At 32.8% G+C, this 24,725-nt stretch overlaps 1 protein-coding gene across 10 annotated transcripts in view; it reads left to right on the plus strand.

Moving 5' to 3' along the window:
* dac (dachshund family transcription factor) overlaps positions 1-24,491 on the plus strand; it is a 665,535-nt gene extending 641,044 nt beyond the window's left edge. For all 10 annotated transcript variants that reach the window (XM_081758122.1, XM_081758121.1, XM_081758115.1 and 7 more), the window contains one exon: positions 17,884-24,491. In XM_081758122.1, coding sequence (XP_081614248.1) covers positions 17,884-17,936 — 53 coding nt within the window. In that variant the 3' untranslated portion in view covers positions 17,937-24,491. The remainder of the gene's footprint in view (positions 1-17,883) is intronic.
* The last annotated feature ends 234 nt before the right edge of the window (positions 24,492-24,725 follow it).

The following is a 24,725-nucleotide window of genomic DNA, read 5'->3' on the forward strand; positions in this document are numbered from 1 at the left end:
GTACACATCAAAAAAAAATAATAATAATAAATAAATAAATAAATAAATAAATAAAAATAAAAAAAACTGATTTTAATTCTTTACAAATGTTTAAGTTATCAAAACGAAAACAAGAAACATTCTGAAACAAATTTTAATTAATAAAAAAATATGTTAATCATTTGCATTTATCTATGGACAATAATTAATACCACGTGTGTTGTCTTCACAAAAGACAAGCTGTTTTAACATTCGTGTTTACATTTGGCTTCTTTCTTTTAACGGAGAGAGAGAGAAAAAATAAAAACTTACCCATCTAGTGCACGTTGTCACCTTTTGCCTTTCAGAATATGTCTTTCATATCGTAATGGCTTGCCCGTTAATTTGTTTATCTGCTAAATGAATCCACAGTTTGTATGCTTTATCCCTTTTTAGTAGGCCTTATGTTCCAGTCAATTAGCTCACTTCCGTCCATCTACTGGCGATCTGTCAAACTAACGAACTTTTTTTTTTTTCAATAGTGGCGGGAGGTCCATTTTCACAGTGGAGGATGTGGTCCCGTGTTTAATTGCTGTAATATTTTTTCAAATATATAAGCTCACTGACCTAAGATGAAGTAAAAAGAAATAAAAACGCATCTCATTAGCAACTCAATTTTTGCCTAGTGTTATGTTTTTACATTGATTATTATTAGTTAGTCACAGGTAAAAGCCATGCATAATTATATTCCACAGATAAATGAAGATTGGATGTAACATTCATTGCGTACGGCGCCATCAAGTTACTGTGTAAACATTTTAAAACTTGTTTTCTCTGCCTGACCGCGGATTTCAACTGCTTTTATAAATACAGACAATTTTTGTATCATACATTTTTCGAAGATTGTTAATTACAAGTCATTTGTGCGTCACTGCCAGAAGTGTCATCATTATCTCAGGTCGATTGGTTTGACGTAACTTTCTACCCTTCCCTATCCTGAGCCACATTGTCAATTTCTTTGTAGCTTTTCTTTCCTGTTTGATATTATTTGGTCCTTATATTTCAATCGTGCCTTCCTCTTCATATGTTTCCTTGTGCTGTTCTCTTCGTAGCTAAGAAGATAATTCATCCACAGGGCCTTCTCTACCATATGTGCAACACGTGCATTTGTATTGAGGAGTGGAAGCAAAGTCTGTGATAACTATATTATTTGAAATAAATATTTCTTGTTGGAAACATAAATCATGATGACGATAGTGAAATTTACTAAGCTGATCTTCTATTTGAATACTACATTCATAAATCACGTTTAGGTTGCATTAGTTTAAAGTCACATGGACAATGCTAAAGCAAATGATCAAACAAATCCCAGCATGAATTGCTTGATTGTTGTTAAATACAACTCGATTCTCAAACAGTGGCGAACACCTGTTCCATTTAGTTAGTTATCACAGTTTTGATATGAAAATTAGTCTTGTCTTTGTCACAAACAAATTCCTTATTACTGAAGATGGAAACAAACTTTTTAAAAACAGTTGTAGAAGGTGGTCCTTGGTTCGATCCCAGCTCGCGCCAAGTGAACTTTGTGGTGGACAAACACCGTGTGCGTGGGCTTTCTCTGGGTTTTCCCGTTTCCTCCTACTTTCTTCATTTCACCATTCCATTCATTTCTCATCATCACTGTCTCTTTTAGCCTAGCCGGCACAGCTGTGGGACGTAAAACTTACAAATTTCATTTCATTTCGTTTCTATCCGTATTTAACATGTATCTTAGCGTATACAAAATGTATCGTAAAAAAAAGAAAAATTAGACAGAAAGCGGATAAATGAATTAGTAACGGGATTATATCTTCATATAAAACCCTATTATAACATCTAACAAATTAATATGAATTTATTAATTCGTTGGTATCCTTAGTTGTCTTAGCGAAAGCAAACATAATTTTTAGTTTTAAAAAAATAATAAATCGATGTACAAAAACGTTAATACCTCATTAGTATTCAGCCTACGAAACAAGACTTTAACACTCGAAGCCGGTTCTTCGCAAACTCAAACTAATGACAACTGGCAAACAATCTTTTTTTTTTTTTTTTTCGCGTGCATTTTACTTAAACAACGATCCATGGGTAATGGTTTTTGTACAGTGAGGGATGGGCGACCTTGAGTGACCTCAAAACAGTATACTTGTCCAGCCATTTCGTGGGAAATTTACTTTGACCCAATCGTGACTTACACGAATCAAATGTTTTGTTCGCGCCAGAAGACGCTCTTCGCTGACTTCTCTTAAAAAAACAAACGTGAGTTAATATTTGTTGAAGCAGTGTGACTTAACCATATAAATTGTAGCTATAACCTTTGTACATAATAATGTATCATGTGCCTGATTGGAGAACTAAAGGTGTTGAGAATTGGGTATTATATATACTTTGAAACACTTTCTGATTGGAAAGACGTGATTTCTTTAATATCAGTTTAACATTTTATGGACGTATGGAAAATTTACAGATCATATATTTCGCGGTTGGGACTAATTTATTACAAAGTATATATGAGGAAATAATTGGGATAGGTTTTAATTAATGTTGCGTTTTGGTAGCACTATTGCAATTAAAAAAATATATTTAAATACTTTTTCCAGAGATGGGGGCCGCGGTGGCTCAGCGGTGGAGCTCTTATCTGTGGTGTGTAGGGTTCTTGGTTTGATCCTCGCCAAGTAAGTTTATGGTGGACAACATCGTGTCCGTGGGTTTTTTCGGGGTACTCCAGTTTCCTTCCACGTTCTCATTCCACCAATTCTTCGATCGTCATTCATTTGCCTTAATCATCGGTCTTTCTTAGCCTTAAGGTCATAATCGTGGGACGTTAAACTGAAATATTTCATTCCATTTCATTTTATTCATTTTGCCTTTTGTTATTGATCCATTAATCAAATTACCAAAGCATTTTTTCTTCCTTTGATCTACTGATTATATAGAAAAAATTTAACATTTCTTTCGTTATTCTATTGGCTAAAATTCTAGCATTTTAACAAGCAACAGTATCATATACATACTAGATACATTAAAGAGTTTGAAATGTTGAAAACAATTTTAATGGTATGCAACCAACCTTATATATGGGTGCACTTGGGTTGCATACTATTAAGGATACATTTAATATATAACGCATATTGGAATATATGGGAGGCATATCTCCGGATCAACTTCATGAGCCAACTCCATCAACGAAGTTGATTTCTAAATTCTTACCCTGTGATTCATGAAATACGAGAGATTTTTGTCTCCCGGATGGATGGACACATGTATATATAGAATAAATATATAAAAAGTTTTGCTTGATAAATCAAATTTTAAAAAATGTTTTTTTTTTCTAAGTACAAAGGTATAGTTTTATGACTATTATATGTTCAGAGTTTTGTTTTGTTATTGTATTGGTTATGAAACTACAAAGGTATTGTTTCCTTTTGCTATTCTATTAGTTAAAATTCTAAGATATATTCTAAGATATAGTTTCTCGGTATTACAAAGACATAACTTTTTTTGGTCCTAAAGGTCCAATATAATTCAACCAGACATTTTCTTATAGGCCTTATATCTGAAGAACTACATATAGTGTAGCCAAACCCAAACTATCACTTAATGATGTGCTTATTCCGTAAAAAATACGAAAACTCGATTTAGGGGCCATTGAAAAAAAAATTGTGGCCCCTGATCCAAAAACCTAATTATTGGCCAAGATCTCAAGCTTTTTATTCAATATTTTGATAATTCCTAAAATTCTTGTTTTAAAAAATCGAGCGTAATTTCCTTATTAATATTGTATATTCGATAAAATACAAAAAAAGACTACATTAAAAAAAAAGCTACTTGAACAAGTTATGATGGTTCAAAAAGACAATAATTTGTTTGCTAGATATTGAATCATGATATAACTGAAAGAATGTTGTAGCAACAAGAAAACAGTAATAATAACAAACTTGGCTCTTTGATATTACCTTGTAGACAAAACTAGATCAAACACTGTGTTTTTTTTAAATAAAACAACAATCATTCCTAAAAATCGAAATTCAAAGTTACTAGAGCAACTTTGATCTTATCGGTAAACTCTTTCAACGTCATATTATCATGAATCGGCAATTCGATATTAAATTAAGCAGTTAGCAAATAGAGATAACAATGAAATTGGTCGTTGCAAACTTGTTTCCCATATCACAAGAACAACTGCATAAATATTATACATACATATTTCTAAAAAAAAAAAAAAAAAAAAAAAAAAAAAAAAAAAGACACAGACTGTGAGTACATTTGCTGTAAAATGGTGTTACGTCACAGAAGAAATTCCTTTTGGTTTAGATAAGAAACTAACAGTATCCACCTACATCGTTTTTGTTTTTTTTCAACGATTGCAATCTGCTTCAGCTTTCGTTTCGTTTATTTCTTCTCGGACAACGAAATACAAAATCACCTTTCTTTATAAAAAAGAAAACAAGTAACCAAAATAGTCGTGAGGTGCTCAGCCGGAGCAAGAACCAGTTAAAAAAAAAAAGCCCTTAAGGGTGATTTTCTCCAATTGAATTATATGCATATTTATACGTATACGTGGACTTAATCAAAAAATAATACGCTAAACTTGTCATTTCCATATCCAGGTCTACATGGCTAGGAGAATGATGGCCGAAAACAGGCCACCAACATTTTGAACTAATCTGCCATTTCCTTAGCGAAAACATTTCTGTACATAATAGTAATTGTATGTTTGCAACGCTTAGAAGAAATAAATAATATTTTTTAAAAAATAAAACTAGACAGAACCGGATTTTTCTTTTTACAATCTAACGGAACTAAATTCTTTTCTTTTTCTTCTGATTTTAATTTCATTCTGGTTACATAGCACATGCAATATGCACAATCGTTTCTAAGGAATACAGTATATATCTGTCCTGAATGTGAAGTCGCATACATATAATAATATGTTTCTGCCAGGAAGTGTGAGTTTGGCTATTTTCAACCAAATAAATCATTATTATTAGCACATTATAAATGCTGTTGTCGCTATTAATAGTAATTAAATATTATTAATGGCGGAGGGGAAGGGGAAGCAATGTGACAGTTTAAGAAATTTCCTTTTGTTTACTGATTTACAACCCGACAATACAACTACATGTAACATTGTGTTGTATTTCAGTGTACTGTATCTAATTGCTTTGTAACACCACTGGAATTTAATAATGCAACTGAATTTGTCAGTACTTTCTTTAAAACAGCATAAAATAATGAACAATTTAAAAAAATCAGTTGTAGTAGTTCTGAATTAACTGAGATATTCTGATTACATTCTCTGTCGTGAGATTTTTAAGCACATGTAAATAAGCATGATTTAATGTATTATTGTTATAAATTACCAGTACATGTATGTACCCTTGGGGAACATTCCTCTCATAAAATGACTATTTCTTTTGCGGTGCTTTGACTTGGTTAATAGCCAGGAAGAATCGATACGTTTGCAATTTCTTTTCTCAAAAAGTTTCCAATCGACGGACATATTAGAGCACAGTTTGGTTCAACTTAAGAAAGAAGAAAAAAAAAAGCACCTAAATGCATAAGTTGCACCTAAATCAATTAACTCACTTCAAAGAAACCGACCAAAGAAATTGACTGAGAGGTTTCGATTTTCGCGAAAGAGGCACTACTTCTTTGTAATAGAGAATATAATCTACTGAATGTTGCCAAATCTAATTTAGAAATTTAGAATTTAGATTTCTGGCCTTTCGGCATCGATGGCTATGTTAGCCTGTCACGTATGAGGGATCATGTCCCTCGGCGAGCACACTATCCGGGGAAAGGGAAGTAAGGAAGGAAGCGTCCTAGAACCTATGTGTTAGGTACCACCCCGCCATTTGCCTGATGTGAATGAGGAAAATCCAGGAAAACCTCCTTCAGGATGGCTGGCCTGAAATAAGTTTTTGCACTTTTTCGACCGAGTACCCCCACCGGGAATTGAACCCGGAACCGCTCGTACCGAAGGCAAGATCCAAATCTAATTTATAATATGTACAACAAAATGGTTTTTAAACTTATAAATTTTCATAAGCATGCCTCTATATAGTAATGAACAGGAACGTATCGGCCTTCGATTCAAATCGTTGATATAGGATTTATTTTATTTTATTTATACATTTAAACATAGATCCCCCCATAGAATGAAGCTTGGCGTGAGGACTCGGGTTTGATTCCCGGCGGGAGTTCATGTGGTTCGGATTCCTGTTAATCAGTAGGTCCACGTCTCATATACCCTCGCTGCTGAAAGAGTTCACTAAGCTCAAACTCAACTCAAATGAGTTCATTGTAGAGCTACAACATTAAAAAGTCCCTCTTTGAAGTTAAATTGAAGAGCACCATGGATTCTATATTTGTTCTTTGTATAATTAGAAGGATAATGTAAAACACATCAAAATTTGTAGTTCGTAACAAGGTAGTATCTAGAGCAGTGGTTGCCAAACTTTAGAAGCTACTGAGCTATAGTGCTGTTTTTAAGTCCTACTGTGAACTACCAACCACAAGAACTACTAACGTTTTTTTTTTAAATCTTACATTTGTTTATTGCCTATAAACTTATATTTCTAGTAAATACGAAATCAATTTTAATTAAACTGTATATAACAAAAAAGAAACTGAAAGTAAAAAATAATAATATATAACAAATATTATTTTGTGTTTCTATTCTTAGAGTCGAATTCCCTAGATTTAGCGACTTTTACCCCAAATTGGCAACACTGATCAAGGTTAGGCAACTGGAGCGTTAACGCGAAAATGTCTCCGCGAGCTACTAATAGGTCGCGATCGACGGTTTGGCAATCACTGATCTAGAAAATACTGTGGTTTCTTCTAAATCTAGTTTTTCCATTCTGTGAGGCCCTAGATCTTGAAAAGATGTGCGTCAAATGTCCGTTCAGTCATTAACAGAACCAATATATTAATGAAAACTTTCTGACGAATGAAGTTTTAAAAAAACTACTTTTATTCTTCTTATAGTATCTTGTATATCCCATATATATAACATTATGTCTGTAATTTTCGTAGTCAGTTGTATACAGCCCGAAATGAGATGTCCCTTGTAAGTTCGGTTATTTTTATAAGTGGTTACAGATAACAAACCAAGTCAAACAAACCAAAATCATAAAATTAACTGGAGCCTAAAACTTTACCAGGTGAATCCTAAGTAACTTACGTGGAATTAAGTAATTTACTTGGAAAAACTGGAAAATCCAATTCATTATTATAAAGCGAAAAAAAAAAAAAAAGATGGTATTACTCCTTTCAAACTTCCTCAACTAAGTGGGTAACTCATTTCAGGCAGTAATCATAGGGGAACTCAACTCCCATCAATGAAGTTAGATTTACTCAACTAGTGGGTTCTTTGGTATTAAACGGCGTGACAAACATCTTGGCATTTGAAGTCGGCGCTCCAAATTCCCTTTAAATGCTGCTAGCAAATGAGAGGCCAGCGGCATTGCCACGTTTATTTTGTACACATCCACGTCTATCCCCTGTCATCTGATCGCACTGTAGTTTGTCTGCTTAGCCATAGCCACTCCCCTTTACCACTTGGCAACGCCGCGCCAGGGCTTGCGTTTTATTCGTTCAGCTGAAATGCCAAGATGTTTGTCACAGGCTTTAGTTCTTGCTTCTGTTGTTCAATATACAATCAATGCATGCAACAGTTTTAGAAAGCCTATCTTTGAAATTTAAGATAAACCACGTATTTAGAGGCCGGAATTCCTGCACACAAGTCAAATGGACTAATGCTACTTGAAGACCCCTTTTTCGCCCTTACGTTTGTGCGTGCTATAGCATGGAAGAATCTTTCACTCATTTTTTATTCCGACGGTATAAATAACAAAAGATAGGCATTTAAAGCATTTAAGGCATGTATCTCTATGACTTACGGTTCCCGCCATATGGCTCTCTAAATCTCCCGAAATCCGTACTTTTTTTTAGCTAATACCTGGTGGACGGTTACCAGTTAGCCAGTGGCCACCGGTTACTATTTGGTACCAAAATGTTCACCATCCTCCTAGGTGTTGATCAACACCAATATGATCTCTCTATGACTTACGGTTCCCGAGATATGGCTCCTTAAATCTCCTAAAATCGGAACTTTTTTGGCCAATATCTCAGGAACGGTAAGAGTGAATCGAAGAATTCCATCACTTCTTTCAGATAGTTTTTGATGCTCTATCAAATGGACGGCTCAAAATTCAAAAATTCGCAAATAACAGACACACACACACACACACACACAGAGAGAGAGAGAGAGAGAGAGAGAGAGAGAGATCTAGAGAATTCAGTAACCAACATTTTAAGTTCGTTGAATTTTGTTTGCAGTTACAGATGACATATTAACACTTTCCCAGAGTGGGACGAGAATCCAAGGATCGAAGACGCATTGTAGTGAAGGATGAGGGACAAAATTTCGCTCACAGCCTTTTTCGCTTGCCGATTTCTGCTGAAGTAAATTAGTGGAAAAGCGTCGATGTGCCAAATGAACTTAACGTTGGTACTTAATAATTTGAAGAGATGTGCCTAGAGAAAGGCTTGGGTAAGGGGAGGCAGGGGGAGGCTTTAATCTTAGCGTGGAAGAGAGATACGGAGGCTTGCATTTGGTAATAGAATGATGGAATATGTATCTTCTATTACGAGCAATTATCGGAGGCGTAGAGGTGAATGATAACGGATTTTCCCGAAGAGTCCTACACATCACAAGGATTTTCAACTCGCGATACTTCGCCTAAAGCCTTCAAGCAGTAATTACGAATTGATTAGTAAATGTTCTTCCTGGCTGGAACACCACGCACAAGCAATATCGTGCGTTAGTCTACTGGATTTCGTTCTGCAAAAATTTTTCCCTCCTTCCTTCACGAGTTCACTCCATAGATGGCAGCAGTTGTAAACACACATCTATTTTACGTAATGATCACCTGTTTTACTCCTTTTTTTTAAATATAATTTTTCTTGGCGGAGAACCACATCGTACATATGTTTACTCATGCAACATAATCATCATCATATATTAATCGCGAATAAAAATAACAGTTGCCTAAGCGCGTAATTTTGCCTCGTACCAAATTATTGTTTTTAAACCATAATTAAATAGTCCAACAAAGAAAGATAAAAAAAAATGCGTAACTCGTGTCTCAAAGATTAGATAACTCTATGTATATCTTTTTCAAATCATACTTTGATAGCGATTCCTATGTGCATTCTCACATTTCATTGTTCATTCACTTAATAAAATGCGTAATCCCAAATAGTTGACACTAAGGCTAGTAGATGTCGCTATTTGCTTGCCTAATGCCAACAGATGCCGCTAGTGTGCAGCCAATTTGCAAAATTAAAACAATTATGATGATTTAATTGCAGTTCACTATGTTTTTAGTTACTTTCTTTTACATTTTATTTTTTAAATCTTTTATTTTATTAAATGAAAGTATGAACATATAATTTAGGAACTGAAGCTCAATAATAATAATAATAATAATAATAATAATAATAATAATAATAATAATAATAATAATAATAATAATAATAATAATAATAATAATAATAATATATATAATTAAACCCCGTCTTGAATTTTTTGGAACAACATTCGATGGTTAACTTTTGTTTCTATATGGAGTTTCTTAGTCTATTAATTGGATCATTACTTACATAACGATGTTGAAATGGAATTTATAGTTTAACGTTTCAAGATAACCATGTTGAAATGAAACTTATAGTTTAACGTCCTACGATAACGATGTTGAAATGAAATTTATATTTTAACGTCCCACGATAACGATGTTGAAATGAAATTTATAGTTTTTAACATCCCACGATAACAATATTGAAATGAAATTTATACTTTAACGTTCCGTGATCGTGTTAACAATGTTGAAATGAAATTTATAGTTTTTAACATCCATGACAACGATATTGAAATGAAATTTGTAGTTTAACGTCCCGCGATAACGATGTTGAAATGAAATTTATAGTTTTTAACGTCCCATAATAACGATGTTGAAATGAAATTTATAGTTTTTAACTTCCCATGATAACGATGTTGAAATGAAATTTATAATTTTTAACATCCCATGATGACAATGTTGAAATGAAATTTATACTTTAACGTCCTGCGATAACAATGTTGAAATGAAATTTATAGTTTTTAACATCCCACGATAACGATGTTGAAATGAAATTTATAGTTTTTAACGTCCCGCGATAACGATGTTGAAATGAAATTTATAGTTTTTAACGTCCCACGATAACAATGTTGAAATGAAATTTATAGTTTAACGTTCCACTATTATTCACTGAAGTTAAGCATGATAATGATGATTAAATGAATGAAATAGGAATGAAGAACATGGAAGGAAATGGCAGAAAAACCACAAAGCCCACTTGGCTTGAACCAGGGACCCCACAGACTAGAGGTGAACGATCTATCACTGAGCCACCGTATCCCGTTAAAAAACGTGCTAATAATATTCTTATCAAAAATAGAACCCGCGTCCTTTAAGATCGGGATATTAGATATAGGTAACAGACTGGCCTTTGATAGTTCTATTTTCATCAGTAGATGTGAACATTTGATTGGTTTTAGAATAGAAACTTCAACAGAATGGTGCGGGGGGTAAGAGCCAGGTTTTCGGTGGAGATGTTGAAGAAAGGATAAAAGTAGGGGGTAGGGAGAAACCCCCGTCATTCCGTTTCGATATTAAATTAAGGGACAGTGCGCTGTCAAGTCCACGGCGCGATTTTTGAGTTGCTTGTGATTGATAGTGTGAGGGGGAGGCCTTTGCTGGTGATTGATGAAAGAACGGCAAAAACAACAACCATTAGAGAAGGGGGGGGGACAGGGAGTCCACTGAATGCTCAAGCCACTCGCTCGCTTGCTCTCCTTGCCATGCAAGTTCTCTGCAACTCAGGGTTGCCAGATACCAAAAAATGTTTGACTTTGGAACTTTTCTAGTACTTCTATTCAGATACAATTTGAACAGAAATAGGCCAGATTATACGCTTTTCTTTTAAATCAACAATAAAGAGAATATTATATCCTCTTTCAAATGACCTGCCTTTAGAGATAACAAACGGTTAAGGACACCCAAGCTGTTTTAAATTGGTTGATGCGTGGTCAGCACATCGCCCTCACCATTAATCGAGCCTGCGATCACGAGTATCAAAGACATGTAAGCTAACCATTCGGCTATGGGAGACCATATTCTGGAGGATGCACAGTGCTTCAGTATCAGAGCGTTAACTTCTGGTACGTGGTAGCTGGTTCGATCACCGTCCACGCAAGTTTGTCGTGGATAATGTCGTATTTGTAGGTTTCATGGGGATTCTTCCGTTTCCTCCCACATTCTTAATTATTCAATTTCATTAATCATCCATCCCCTTAACCCTAAAGGGCTTAACGTGGGGTTTAAGATTAGATATTTCATTTTTTAAAAATTTTTTTGGGGCCTTATCCTGTTTAAACTATAGCAGTATATGCTTAAATTGTTTTATATTCTTTTGGCATTTCTCCCATAGAGACGATCAGTTTGCACGAGCCAGAGCTCTCTTTTGATTATAAGGGTAGCATATGCATCTTGGAAGATGGTGACTTATATTCAATTCCCGGTGGAAACTCAGATTATTCGGGTTCTACATTAAGCTGTTGATTCATGTCTTATATAGCCTAAGTGCTGATAGAGACCTTACATTCCAATCCGACCAAGTTAGCATGTGTGGCTTCGGGTTTGGTTCCCCATAGGGTCACAAAATTGTGAATGAAGTAGCTAAAAGTTCCGTTTTAGAAAATCGGAAATAACAGTGCTGACCTTATGTTACCCAGCTAAAAAGAGAATATAGCCCTTCCTGGTCTCTAAGGCCTAGTGGATACTTGTAGATATTACATTTCGTTGGTGATTTCTAAATGAATATACCTGTTCATGAGTAGCAAATGATTAGATACATTGTAACTGTATTAACCTTGAGGAGTGATAAGAAAAGATAATACTCAGACAAACGAATGAAACAACCAGCATACTCAGACTAATGAAATGGAGGCCCTATGACACTCAGACTACTGAAATGAAAGCTCCAGCATACTCAGACTAATGAAATGAAAGCTCTAACATACTCAGACGACTGAAATGAAAATTCAAACATACTCAGACTAATGAAATGAAAGCTCCAGCATATTAGACTACTGAAATGAAAGCTCCAACATACTCAGATTAATGAAATGAAAGCACCAGCATGCTGAGACTAATGAAACGAAAGCTTTAGCGTACTCAGGCTACTGAAATAAAACTACTCAGGTTTGAAAGATTACAAATTTAGCTGTTCGGATCACAGTTTCATCATTGTAGTGGACAAACATCGTGTTCGTGGGTTTTGTCTGGGTTCTGCCTTTCCTCGTACTTAATTCATTCTACGATTCCATTCATTTTTCATCATCACCGTCTCCTTTAACCTAGCCGGGATAACTGTGGGACGTAAAACTGAAAGATTTCATCTAATTTCATTTTCCACTTTGAATACCTTCTCATATGTTCTTGATGCTGAAAAGGTTCTCTTAACTCTAACCAACCCATAAGAAAATTAACAGTAGAAAATACTCAACATAGCTAAGTGACATGTGGTTTCATCTTTTGCTCTCGTGTTTTGTTTTCGATTACTACTTTGACATGAAAGTATTGAGGTTGACCGGTAACGTGGCATATTTAGAGAACTTCTTGAAATATAAGGTAGTGAATTCCACTTTAGAGAGTGAAAATAGTGGTCAAGATTCGAAGCTAATCACACATCGCATGTGCCATTTAGTACCTTCATGAAGTCTAACATTTGCTTGGTCACTTAATTGAAAATTTAGCGACCCCTTTAGAACTAAGGCTAAATGACACGTGCACTTCAGATTATAGTAGGATCCGAATTGCCTGAGTTCTCGCCGAGAATCGAAACCAGATCTCTCACGCCATTGGAACAGATACTAACTAGGTAACTACCTAACCACCAGAAAGCTCAGTGTAGAGTCACAGGTTTTAAGAAGTGTACATATTATTTTTGAAGTTTGGTACTGGCAACACTGTTATTGGTGGCTCCAGTGTTGACGGAGATTTGAATGCGCTGCTGGAAGAGGATGATCCATCTAAAGGAGTCCCATCTCTCTCGGTCTCTTTAAAACCAATCTCATCTTCTTTAAAGTTTCCGTTGTAATTAAACTAAGCTCTAAGTCATTAAAGCAACATTTTTTCGCTTTCTTTATTCTGTTGTTGCGTCCTCTATTCTTCTTCTTCTTCTTCCTCCTCTTTTTCGGAAGATACCCAAAACTATCAACTTACTCCCACGAACTCTCTTTTATCAACACGCGAAGAAATAAGTGTAGCCAGGTAGGGATAATAGTTCCTCACAATGTCTAAAAATTTCAATTTATAATCAGAATATCTTACTAGAAATTATGATTCATATAATAAGGAATACTTTAAAGTTTTACTTTTTTAATTATGTCCTTTAGGCTAAATGTAGAAATGAGAAATTATCATGATAATGAAAGGATATTTGATACATACATGCTCTGAACGGGATTCGAATCCGCGACAGATCGAAAGCGATTCTTCCAGGCATACCGCTCTCTGGGAGTTACGATAAAGTAAAGCAATTATATCTCACTCTTCTGTAGGCCATGTCTTTTAGTAAATAGTGTCCCAGTGCAGCCCAGTCCCGTAGCCAGCCCAAAAATGTAGGACGGGACGGTAGAAATTAGAGGAGGCTTTAGGAATTAGGGGGGCAACCCAACCATTTTATAGTTCATTTACAAGCCTATCGTGAAAATTTTAAGGAGGACCAGTAAAACTTTAGGGGGACTGGCCTCCGTGCCTCCCGTGGATCGAGCCTGCTGCAGCCCCGTGACTATTATTATTATTATTATTATTATTATTATTATTATTATTATTATTATTATTATTATTATTATTATTATTATTATTATTATTATTATTTCCCGGGTTCGATTCCCGGTGGGGGTACTCGGTCGAAAAAGTGTAAAAACGCTTTTTCAGGCCAGTCACCCTGAATGAGGTTTTTCTCATTCCCACCAGGCAAATGCCGGGGTGGTACCTACCTTATAGGTTCTAGGCCGCTTCCTTCCTTCCCCAATCCTTTCTTCCTTCCCTTTTCCCGGATTGTGTGCTCGCCGAGGGACGTCATCCCTCAAAACGTGAAGGGCTAAATGGCCTTAGATGCCGAAAGCCCAGAAATCTAAATCCTAAATCCTATTAAACTGCTCAGAAGTGAAGTAGAAAAAAATGTTATTATTACAATGTTCATTTCTGAGTACACTTCAGCGATGTAATGTGATTTGTACTACAAAGAGACTGCTACTTTTAATTTATTAGTCCTAATGAATTATTGTGAATGTTTATTGTTGTATTCTTAATAATCTTCATTACTTTTAGATCAATGCACTGATCTGTTTAGTCAGGAGTCGGAGTTCTTATAACTTCCATGGACGCTACACCCTTGGTAAATTCATATATTGCTTTGTTCTACACCCAATGCTTATTTGGGGATTAAATTTAGTATCAATTCCCAAACAGTACTCTTATTCAAGGTTAGAACGAACAAACTAATACAAAAAAAGTATTTAAAAGTAGCAAGTACAGCAGATTCTGAAAGATGGATATTTAGATAGTTCACATACTAGTTCCTCAGTGATGTCTTGATCCGACTACGATCGGCCTATAGTAGTGAAATTATGGACTTTTAAAGTTTTTTTTTTTTCACGTTTTCGGCACCCTATAAATACGAAACTATGCACTTAATGTCCATATGAACTTTTTTCTTGTTCTAATGTGATGAATTTATTCTCAAAATATTGTGAGAAAGTTTTGTAATATCTTGAATATTTCACACAAACAAACACACACACACAAAGTGATATCTTCTTTATAGATTTTACCTCAACGACTAAGAAAAACGTGTTTTTCCTTACTAAATGCTTTCTTCTGAATTCCTATCCTTGCTTTAATAAAATATGAAGCACCCTAGAATTGATTCTCTCTCCTTATACATTTTATTTTTCCCCAAGAAATTAGCAAAACTTGAAATATTTATGAGGCAGAAATAAAAAAAAAATTTTAAAAAAACTATTTTCGTGTTTCATAGTTAAGAACAATATGGGAACAGTTACAGAATATATGTTCATATGTACGTACGTAATATGCTAACAACGTTATCTTTCTCGAATTAACCTAAATATTCATATTCTGTTCATAAAGAGCCACTTATCTCTATACATTTCAAACTTTTCTTTTCTTTCGTTTTTTTTAACGTAATGTATATTCCATAAAGTCTTGTTTTGTGTTCTTAAAAAAATATACGAAAGAATAGTGTGCAGTTAACATGCCTACACATACCAGCACTTTTTTTATTATTATTATTATGTTAACTTTGTAAGGTCCAAATTCATACTCAAACACTGACTAACTTGCAAGCATTACATGTGTATTATTCGAGTTTACGTGACAATTGAGCTAACTTGAAACTCGCGTGACAACCGTCATTTACAACTTCAGGAAAAAAAAAAAAAAAAAAAGCTCTCTCTGAGGCCTTCGGGAAAGAAAAAGAGGAGAAGGGACGGGGCTCATATCACTTCTACTTCGCTCTCGTCAGAATTTCCTTTTTCGTCAACTTTGAATATGAAGATTTTTCTCTTTCTTCTCTGGTTCCCTTCCGTCCTTCATTTAGTCTATATGAGAAGTCATTTTTTTTTTCTGGCTTTTCGTGTGTGATATGATACACCGATTAGATAATGCTTATTTCTTGAAGAGGGGAGAACGTACCGTTACATTTATCTCCCTCACTTTCGCTACAGAAAAAAAAAAAGATTTTCTTTTATAATAATTCCAACATATTTAAAAATTATGCAAATTACCTTTTCTTTCATTCTTTGTATGTAAAGTTCGTTACGAGTAAGACACAGTTTTCTGTTGATAAATTACATTTTTTTAAATCTTTTTTTGAATTTGCTTTCTTCCCTATTAATTGGATTTTACTTTTAAAAGGGAGAGAGTCCACTTATTACACGTAAATAAACACTTGATGTAGAAATATAAATCACAGAACAAAGCAACGTTTATTTTAACATAATAACTGTGTAACAGTTTCGTCAACTAACTGAACATATTGGTATAACCTTTGTGTCTGATGAAACCAATATGTTCAGTTAGTTGACCAAACTGTTACACAGTTATTATGTTAAAATAAACGTTGCTTTGTTCTGTGACTTGTATTTCTAGTTTAAGTTGAATCCAATATGTTCAGTTAGTTGACCAAACTGTTACACAGTTATTATGTTAAAATAAACGTTGCTTTGTTCTGTGACTTGTATTTCTAGTTTAAGTTGAAGCCAAATATGTTCAGTTAGTTGGCGAAGCTGTTACACAGTTATTATGTTAAAATAAACGTTGCTTTGTTCTGTGACTTGTATTTCTAGTTTAAGTTGAAGCCAATATGTTCAGTTAGTTGGCGAAACTGTTACACAGTTATTATGTTAAAATAAACGTTGCTTTGTTCTGTGGTTTTTATTTCTAAAGCCAGTTAAGTAAACAAGTTGAATTTCGTGCCCCGAGTTAATTCTGTAGACCTAACTAAGGTCTCTTTTCAACACCAAGACTAGATGATAAGTAATTTACACACTGAGAAAGAAAACCTATGTGGCGTACGTAAAAACTATGTTACATGTGTAAATCTTGTAGTTTTTCGACTTAAATTACAGCAAACGTATAACTGGAAAATTATATTTTATACGTATTTACCGTATAAGTGTTTCGAATAAACGTACTTTCCGTACAAACAAATGAACTGTATATAGTGGTCAGGATCTGACATACAGATGAACGTATATAACATATAGCTACCGTATGTAATATACGGAAGAATGTTAGATGTCAGACATCCTGCAACGGCGTAACGTAACATCTAAGCGGGAAAAGTATGTAGCGTATGGATAACGTATGCTCCGTACTGATTCCGTAGTAAACATAAGGACTCCGTATATTTGTAGAATATACCACTATCCAGATAACAGATTTTTCTCAGTGCAGCTTAGAATAGAATTCGAGCTGCTACTTGAGTGTTTACTCGATGTTTTGCTTCACCAGCTGGAGCCAAACATACGGAACAAATCGTGGGACGTAAAACTCAAAGATTTCATTTTTTATTAAATAGCCATTGACTTTAATGTTCATGTTTCGTGCTTTTTTGACTATGTTCCATCCATTTGAGGACAATTTCTTTTTTGAATGTAGAATTTACATAGCCTCTTCTACATTTGAGCTAAATGTCAGTCATTTCTCCAAACTTTGTTCACATTAGTGTAACCGGATAGGCACTTAGTAGAAATTTGAACTTGAACAAAATTCTAAAAGATTTTGCAGAGAGAGAGAGAGACAGACAGACAGACAAGATAAAAGGGAATAATGTGATTCATTTACAGGTTATGATCTTTAGAAATTCAAAAAATATAATTTGTTTCCAAAAGTACATTCAAATTTTCATTTTTTTTCAAGAAAAATAAATATTTCCTTCAATTAATTATTTCAGTCGCTAAAACGTGGTATTGTGACTTTGCAGTTTTCAGATGTAATAATATACAAATTTTGATAGTTACTTCCAGAGAATTAAAGTATATAGAATCCAGTAGATCTTGGCGTAAGTTGACTAGGAATGTGTAGGGTCCAAAATTATCTTTAATCTGGCCCCGCGCCTCGTATGGCCGGCTCTGCTGTTTGTATGTTTATAGCTAACATATGTCATAGATAGCATATAAAATTTTCGTGTCAAATATTCTAATTTTGAAACCATTATTTATAGTGTTAATTTCTTTCTTTTCAGAAGCAAGACCAGGATACTACAAGAATTCAGTACTGTTCACCAGTGCCACTTAGTGTGACAGTGTGCGAAACTAACTCCATAAGCCCAAAAACAGCAAAATGGCTGCGTGTTTTTAATTTGTGAAAAATTGGACGCTTTATAAATAGTGTGTACGGAAAGGTGAAAATTCGTTTCTATAGAACGTAATATGAATTTTAAAAAAACGAGGAAATTTAGTTATATAGACATCTGTTTTACAAACACAGACAAATTAATTACGAGGATTTTAAAAGAGATTAATCTGTTCTTTTAAAGATCTCATTTGGAATCGATAACAAATATTCATGGTATGTGCGTAGTGCTTAGAAAAAAAAAACAACTTTTTTGACCTAAGAAACATTTCTCAGAACTTAGGTAGAACTATTTGCAATTAATCTTACTTAAAACAAGAAGACGCAGGATACAAAAGAAAACTAGGAAACGAATCGTACATTTTATTGTGTGTTGATAGAATACAATGCTAGTGTGTGTGTTTTATTATTATCATTATTATTATTATTTGTTATCATTATTATTCTACCGTGTGATCTTCGGAAATAACAAGTTTCTGATTATCAAAACAGAATAATTGATAATTTAATATTTACGTTTCAAACAATGTATGAACATACAAGTGCAAAACAAATTTACGAAGTATGACTCATGAGGTTGACTTCTACATAAAAAATCACATCGAGTGGACAGTGATAGTGACAATATATGTCTCTTTCTTCTCATAATACAGACTAGATTTACCACAAAGGAAACGTATGATAACTGGAATTCGTTGTGGGAAAGAAAAACGTTTGGATCGTATTGTGTTAACGAAGGTAAAATATAAAAACTCTTTACTTTTTTTTAAAAAAAAAACTTTACATAGTGCCATATGATTTATTATAAGTAAAAAAGAACATACGTAAAAGTGTTCGAATGATTGTATCTTGGTGTTGATTTCGGTACACAAGTTCTGTATATATAGACACGAAAATAAGAGGCTACAACAATAGCGCATGGGACTTTGTTGTTATTATGCTATTAGCGTGGGCACACACACACACACACGAACATATGTATAAGATCAAAGCAAGATGTGAGAAACCAGAAAATTGATGTGAAACCGGAAAAAAAATCATAGCAACGGAACAAAAATACGAGGTGTATTTCTTTTGTCTACAAATCAGAAAAGGTGGTAATGTGAATAACACAAAAGGAAATGTGATATCAAAGACAAAACTACTTAAATATGAGAATACCAAGCACGTTTTCAGTAGCGTACATGAATTAAAAGTGGCATACAAGTGACAGTGGAAAGAGATAAGATAACAAATATGCTTATAGAAGGAGGATAATTGTTATTTTAAGACTAAAGATGATATTGTGATGTTAATAACGAATATTGTGAGATTTAGGAATGACTAGTACAATTTTCTTATTTGCCTGGTCACTGTAAAAAAAAAAATCTCTAAGATTAAATTCTTAGCACAAAAGGTTCTATTTGAAGGAGACAAGAACTCTATTCGTGGTGTGCCTCTTTAGCAAATAATTTAATTTCGTTCTTTTTAATATTATTATTACTACTATTATCAGTGTGTATTATGTACAAAGGATTCTTCTTATATTTAAAAACATGTTTTTTGAAGAAAAAATTATTAGCGTATTATATAATGCAAGAAAACTCTGAATCAACTGGGATAACTTATTTTAAACATTCTGTATGAGTAAGGGAGGTAATATCGTACAAATATTTATATATATATAAAAAAAACAATGTTAATAGTACACTTTAACAAAATGTTAGTGTTTTATTCATTGCAGAAGAGACGGGAAAACATATCAGTAGACACGTTTTAGGAACTGCAACAGTATGCTAGCTACAATTTTTAAATGCTGAACTGAAGTAACCAAGTTGTGTATGCTGTAATGTGCAACTGTGACAAAACGGTGTGCTTTTACATGAGAGGAAAGTGTCAGACCTAATGGAGAGAAATTTATATCTCCACACACACACACACACATACTGCATAATGCAAAACAACTACAAAGAAACTAAAGCTTCGTTTGCACGTACTCAAAAAACAAAATAAAACGTTCGTTTACATTGTATTAGAGGAAGGTGTGTATACAGGACTTCAAGCAAACATTATATAGATATATATATATCTGAAAATACTGTGGTTATTAAATGTTATTCATAACAAAATAAAAAAAGAATTTTAATTAAAAAACAGTGTATAAATTGCCACCAAGAAAATTCTATATATATAGTACATAATAATATTAAGCATTATAGATAATATATATACTATTACTTATTAATAATTGTCGTTATTATTATTATTATTATTATTATTATAAATACAAACAAAATCTTTGTACATGTATGAATACTTATATAAGCTTTCATAGGATCTTTGTTTAAGACAAACCCAATGAATAAATATTTGCTTCTTCAGTACCTACTTGCCATACGGAAGAATTTTGTGAAAATTCTATTTCATGTCTTTAATGAAAAATTGCATATATGTAAGAAAGGCATGTTGTGTAAAAAAAATATTTGATGTTAATACCTCAAAACTCCCCCTCCCCATTCCTATTACTAGATCCTCTCTTGTGTGTTCCCATATTTGTTACAATGAATTTTAAGAGAAAAATAACAGAATGAATTATTATGTAAATTTTAAGGGAAAAAATGTGAAAAACTACACAATTCATGTTCATAGTGGTAGACCTTTTAAAGGTTGAGATGAGTTTTTTAAGAGGAAAAAAGTAATTGACGGCTTATGAAGAGTATAGCGGTAGAACAGAAGTCTGACGTAGGAATGCCGCAAGGAATGTCTGTTGACAGAAAGTGTTGTGTTTAGACGGCAAAAGACAATAATTTACATTTCTTTCAGAAATTAAAGCAGAGAAGTTTCTTTATGTTTACTTTAAAAATATATATATATATATATATATATATATATATATATATATATATATATATATATATATATATATATTTCCAGCCCAGCCTCAAATAAGACGGTTAATATATAAGACAATTAAATTTTTTGGAAAGTATTGTACAAGAATAAGGACTAGTATATCAACGTATCGACAGATATTTGCTTGACAAATATAAACCTGTGCTACAAAATACATTATTATTACCTGACCACACTTTGAGCCACAACGAAGTAAAATATTTTAATGAACAATAAAAGAAAGGAGTAAGCAACAAATTGTTTAATCAATTAAGATTGGAATTAAATTCGGTTGGTATACTAGACAAAATAAATCCAATGGATAGCCTAACTTCAAAAGACAAAAACAAACAAACAAACAAACAAAACCGTCTTATATTTGAGACAATATCATAACAGTATTATATTATATATTTTATAGCTAAGTATTAAAATTAGGTTCTGTTGAAGTTTTTTAAACATCAATGTAAAACGAGAAAAAGATACTGCGAAATTAAAATACAGCTAATTTTATAGTAATTATATGATATTTTCAAATAGATAGAAGTTAATCGAAATGTGGCACGAGACTGCCTTAGACAATATTATTTTGCATGAGGTACCGTTATCATGAGTCACCTAGTAGATTTTCGTTAACAGCCATTTCTAAACACGAAAATAAATGCCGATTTTCTAAATGGCTGTAAATCGAAAGTAGATAAATGAGTCGTAATAACGTTATCTCATGTAAAATAATATTGTCCAGCAAGCTTTTGTTCCACTTTTCGATTATCTTTTATCTATTTGGAGATATCACATAATTACTGTAAAATTAGCGGTATTTTAATTTCACCGTGAAGGGCCCTCTTAAGGTATTTGATATCACATCATAAAAAGAAATCACACAAAAATAAATATATGGTGTTGCTAAATGATTATTTTCATTACAGTTTGCAATAAGACTTTTGGTAAATATGAGTAAAATATAATTTTAAATTTATGGAAGTACATTTTTATATTATATCTAAAATTCAATATCCTTCTACATGTGTTTTATAATTGATATTTAAAATGTCTGCAGAAAATAAATGTAACTCAAACGTTTGGAACGTAATTGCATTTGTGATTTGTTTATCGCACAATGTTTCAATCACAAAAATATAATAAATTAATTAAATTTCCAAAATATTTTTAGACACAAGCATTACCAAAGAATCATTTCGAATGGCGTACTATTGAACGTTTGTTGTTTCTTTTACAAGCAATATAATTTGGATATATTAAATAAAGTTTTTTTTATCAAATAAATCTAAAGATAGATTTTATTACATCTTGTTGGTAATAAAAAATGTTTCACTTACAAAAGAAATTGAATATTAGATAAAAATCAACTAAATAAAGAAAATTGGATATTTTATGTTAAAAATACACAACACAAGCTGTTTTGTTTATAATCATATAGGAACTTCCATATAAATGTATGACTGAATTTCGTTCATAATGTTTTAATATATATATTCGGTACTATCTTTTTATGTGAATTGTAATCTATATTAATTGAGTTTAGTTATGCATATTCTGGAACTGATGAGTGGTAAATTTGGCAAATGAACGGAAAGATATTTTGGATTCTAAGCTGAAGGAAGGAAATGTTTGCTGAGATTTGAAGTGTGTTTATACATGTAGGGAATTGCTCAGTGCTACACGAAAATTAAAAGCGTATCATTTGACTTAAAATAAATAAAACAAACTTATGATTGCCTCATGTGTGTTTCCGGTATTGAATGTTCATGGTTATTATAATAAATAAGAAATATAAAAAAATACAAAAAATGTGTGTATCTGTGTTGAGAAATGGCTAGACATTCCTTGGTGTCTTATTCCCTTAAGAAAAAACAAAACAACCCACTTCGCTTGCCCCTCTCCCAAAAATATCATTTCACAAATTTGTACATTGTTTCTCTACTTTGTAATACCTAGAAATTTTTTGCAAGTATGAAGAATATTTGAGGACTGAACGTAATGGTTGTAATAGTTTTACTCATTTATTTTGAGCATGAATTGGTTCGAAATAGCATTGTACCTTACTTTTTTAAATATAATACTTTCTTGTAGTTTAAAATCCATTAAACCACTACTTTTCCGTCAGATCATCACAAACATATTTTTCCACATTTGTATTAATACCATTTACCTTTTTCCCTCATGCTACATAATTTCCTTTTAAAAAATATTTATTTTTTAATATATTAACGTTTACTTTTGAAAATGGTAAATATCTAATTTCCTATTCCCCACAACTTCTTTTTTTATCGCTAGTTGATCTTGTATTTTTTATAATGTAAAGCTTGAGTTAAAAATTGTAACCAAAGCCCTTACTGAAAAGAAAGAAAATATGGGTTTATATATTTTAAGAATACAGTAAAGAGGCCTAATCACTGTGAAATTAAAATACCGCTAATTTTAGAGTAATTATGTAGATATCTTCAAACGGATAAAAGATAATCGAAATGTGGAACAAGAGCAAGCTAGGCAATATTATTTGTCATGGGATACCTAGAAGCTTTTCGTTTGCAGCCATTTAGAAAAGTGAAAATAAATTCTGATTTTCTAAATGACTGGAAATCAAAAACAGATAAATCACTCGTGATACGCTATCTCATTCAAAGTGATATTGTCTAACACGCTCTTGTTGCACTTTTCGATTATCTTTTATCCATTTGAAGATATCACATAATTACTGCAAAATTAGCGGTATTTTAATTTCGCCGTGATAGAGCCTCTCAAATATTAAAAAAGAAAAAAAACAGTAGATAAAACATTTTACATGTAATGAAGAAGAAATTATAGGAAACCTATGGGTATTAACATCAGTTCAAGAAAATTAATATTAGAGTCCCCTGTGTAGGTAATGGGCATGCTAGAGGGGACAAAAATAAACCACATTTAAATATAAGTGGACAAATATTAGTAGGCCTACTACGAAAAGGTATTGTATTTAAAAATGAATGGTACAATGAAAAAAAAAATAATTTGTTTCAATGTAATGTTATATAACAGATTTTATAATTTATCTGGAAATAATATGCAGAAAAGAAAATGGTGTATGAACTGACAGAATGTTTTTAATTTCATTTTCTATGTTTATTATTGTTAATATGGAGTGTGTAAATTGCGTATGGTCAGAGATTGAAAATATTAGTGTTCTTTTTCTAAAGTGTCACAACTGAAGTTATTTTTAAGTTAAAGAATACTTTTCTGAATAAAGAAAATATTGAGTTCTGCATTGAAGCATTGAAAACAACTCAGACAAATCACAGATTTGTAATGGAAAACTTTTTTTTGTTGCGAATTAAATATTTGTGCGGTCTTATCATATTATGTAAATATGGTCAGAACTATTTTCTTGTCGCCCAAGGATTTTTATTATTATTATTATTATTACTGTAAAGATAATACGGATTGGTTGTTACGATTCGTATTACGAAGCCAAATTTTCAACGCGTAACTTTCTTTTAATTTTGCATTGTTTTTTCTCCCTCCTCGTCCCTCCCCAGAGCTTTCTTTTCTCGGCTTTAACTACAGTATTTTTGTAACTGTATGTATGTGTGCCTTGTATTGTAGAGAGAATAAAAATGCGTCTTCAAATTGTAATGTTTTCATTTAATCATCCCTTTGTAATTATAAAATTTATCCGTAATGAGAAGATAACATCGAATTTCGAATGATGTATTACAAGTCATATCCACCAACTTCCAATAGTTTCGGAACTAAAGAAGTACTAATTCCAAACAACAGTTACTACAGTGGCGGCTCCAGAATTCATTGAAAGTACGACCAGATTACAACGACCAGTTTAAAGGATTATTCTGTGATAACAAC

Source organism: Thermobia domestica, chromosome 5, assembly GCF_964235325.1.
Source record: "Thermobia domestica chromosome 5, izTheDome1.hap1.1, whole genome shotgun sequence".
In the NCBI taxonomy this organism is placed as follows: Eukaryota; Metazoa; Arthropoda; class Insecta; order Zygentoma; family Lepismatidae; genus Thermobia; species Thermobia domestica.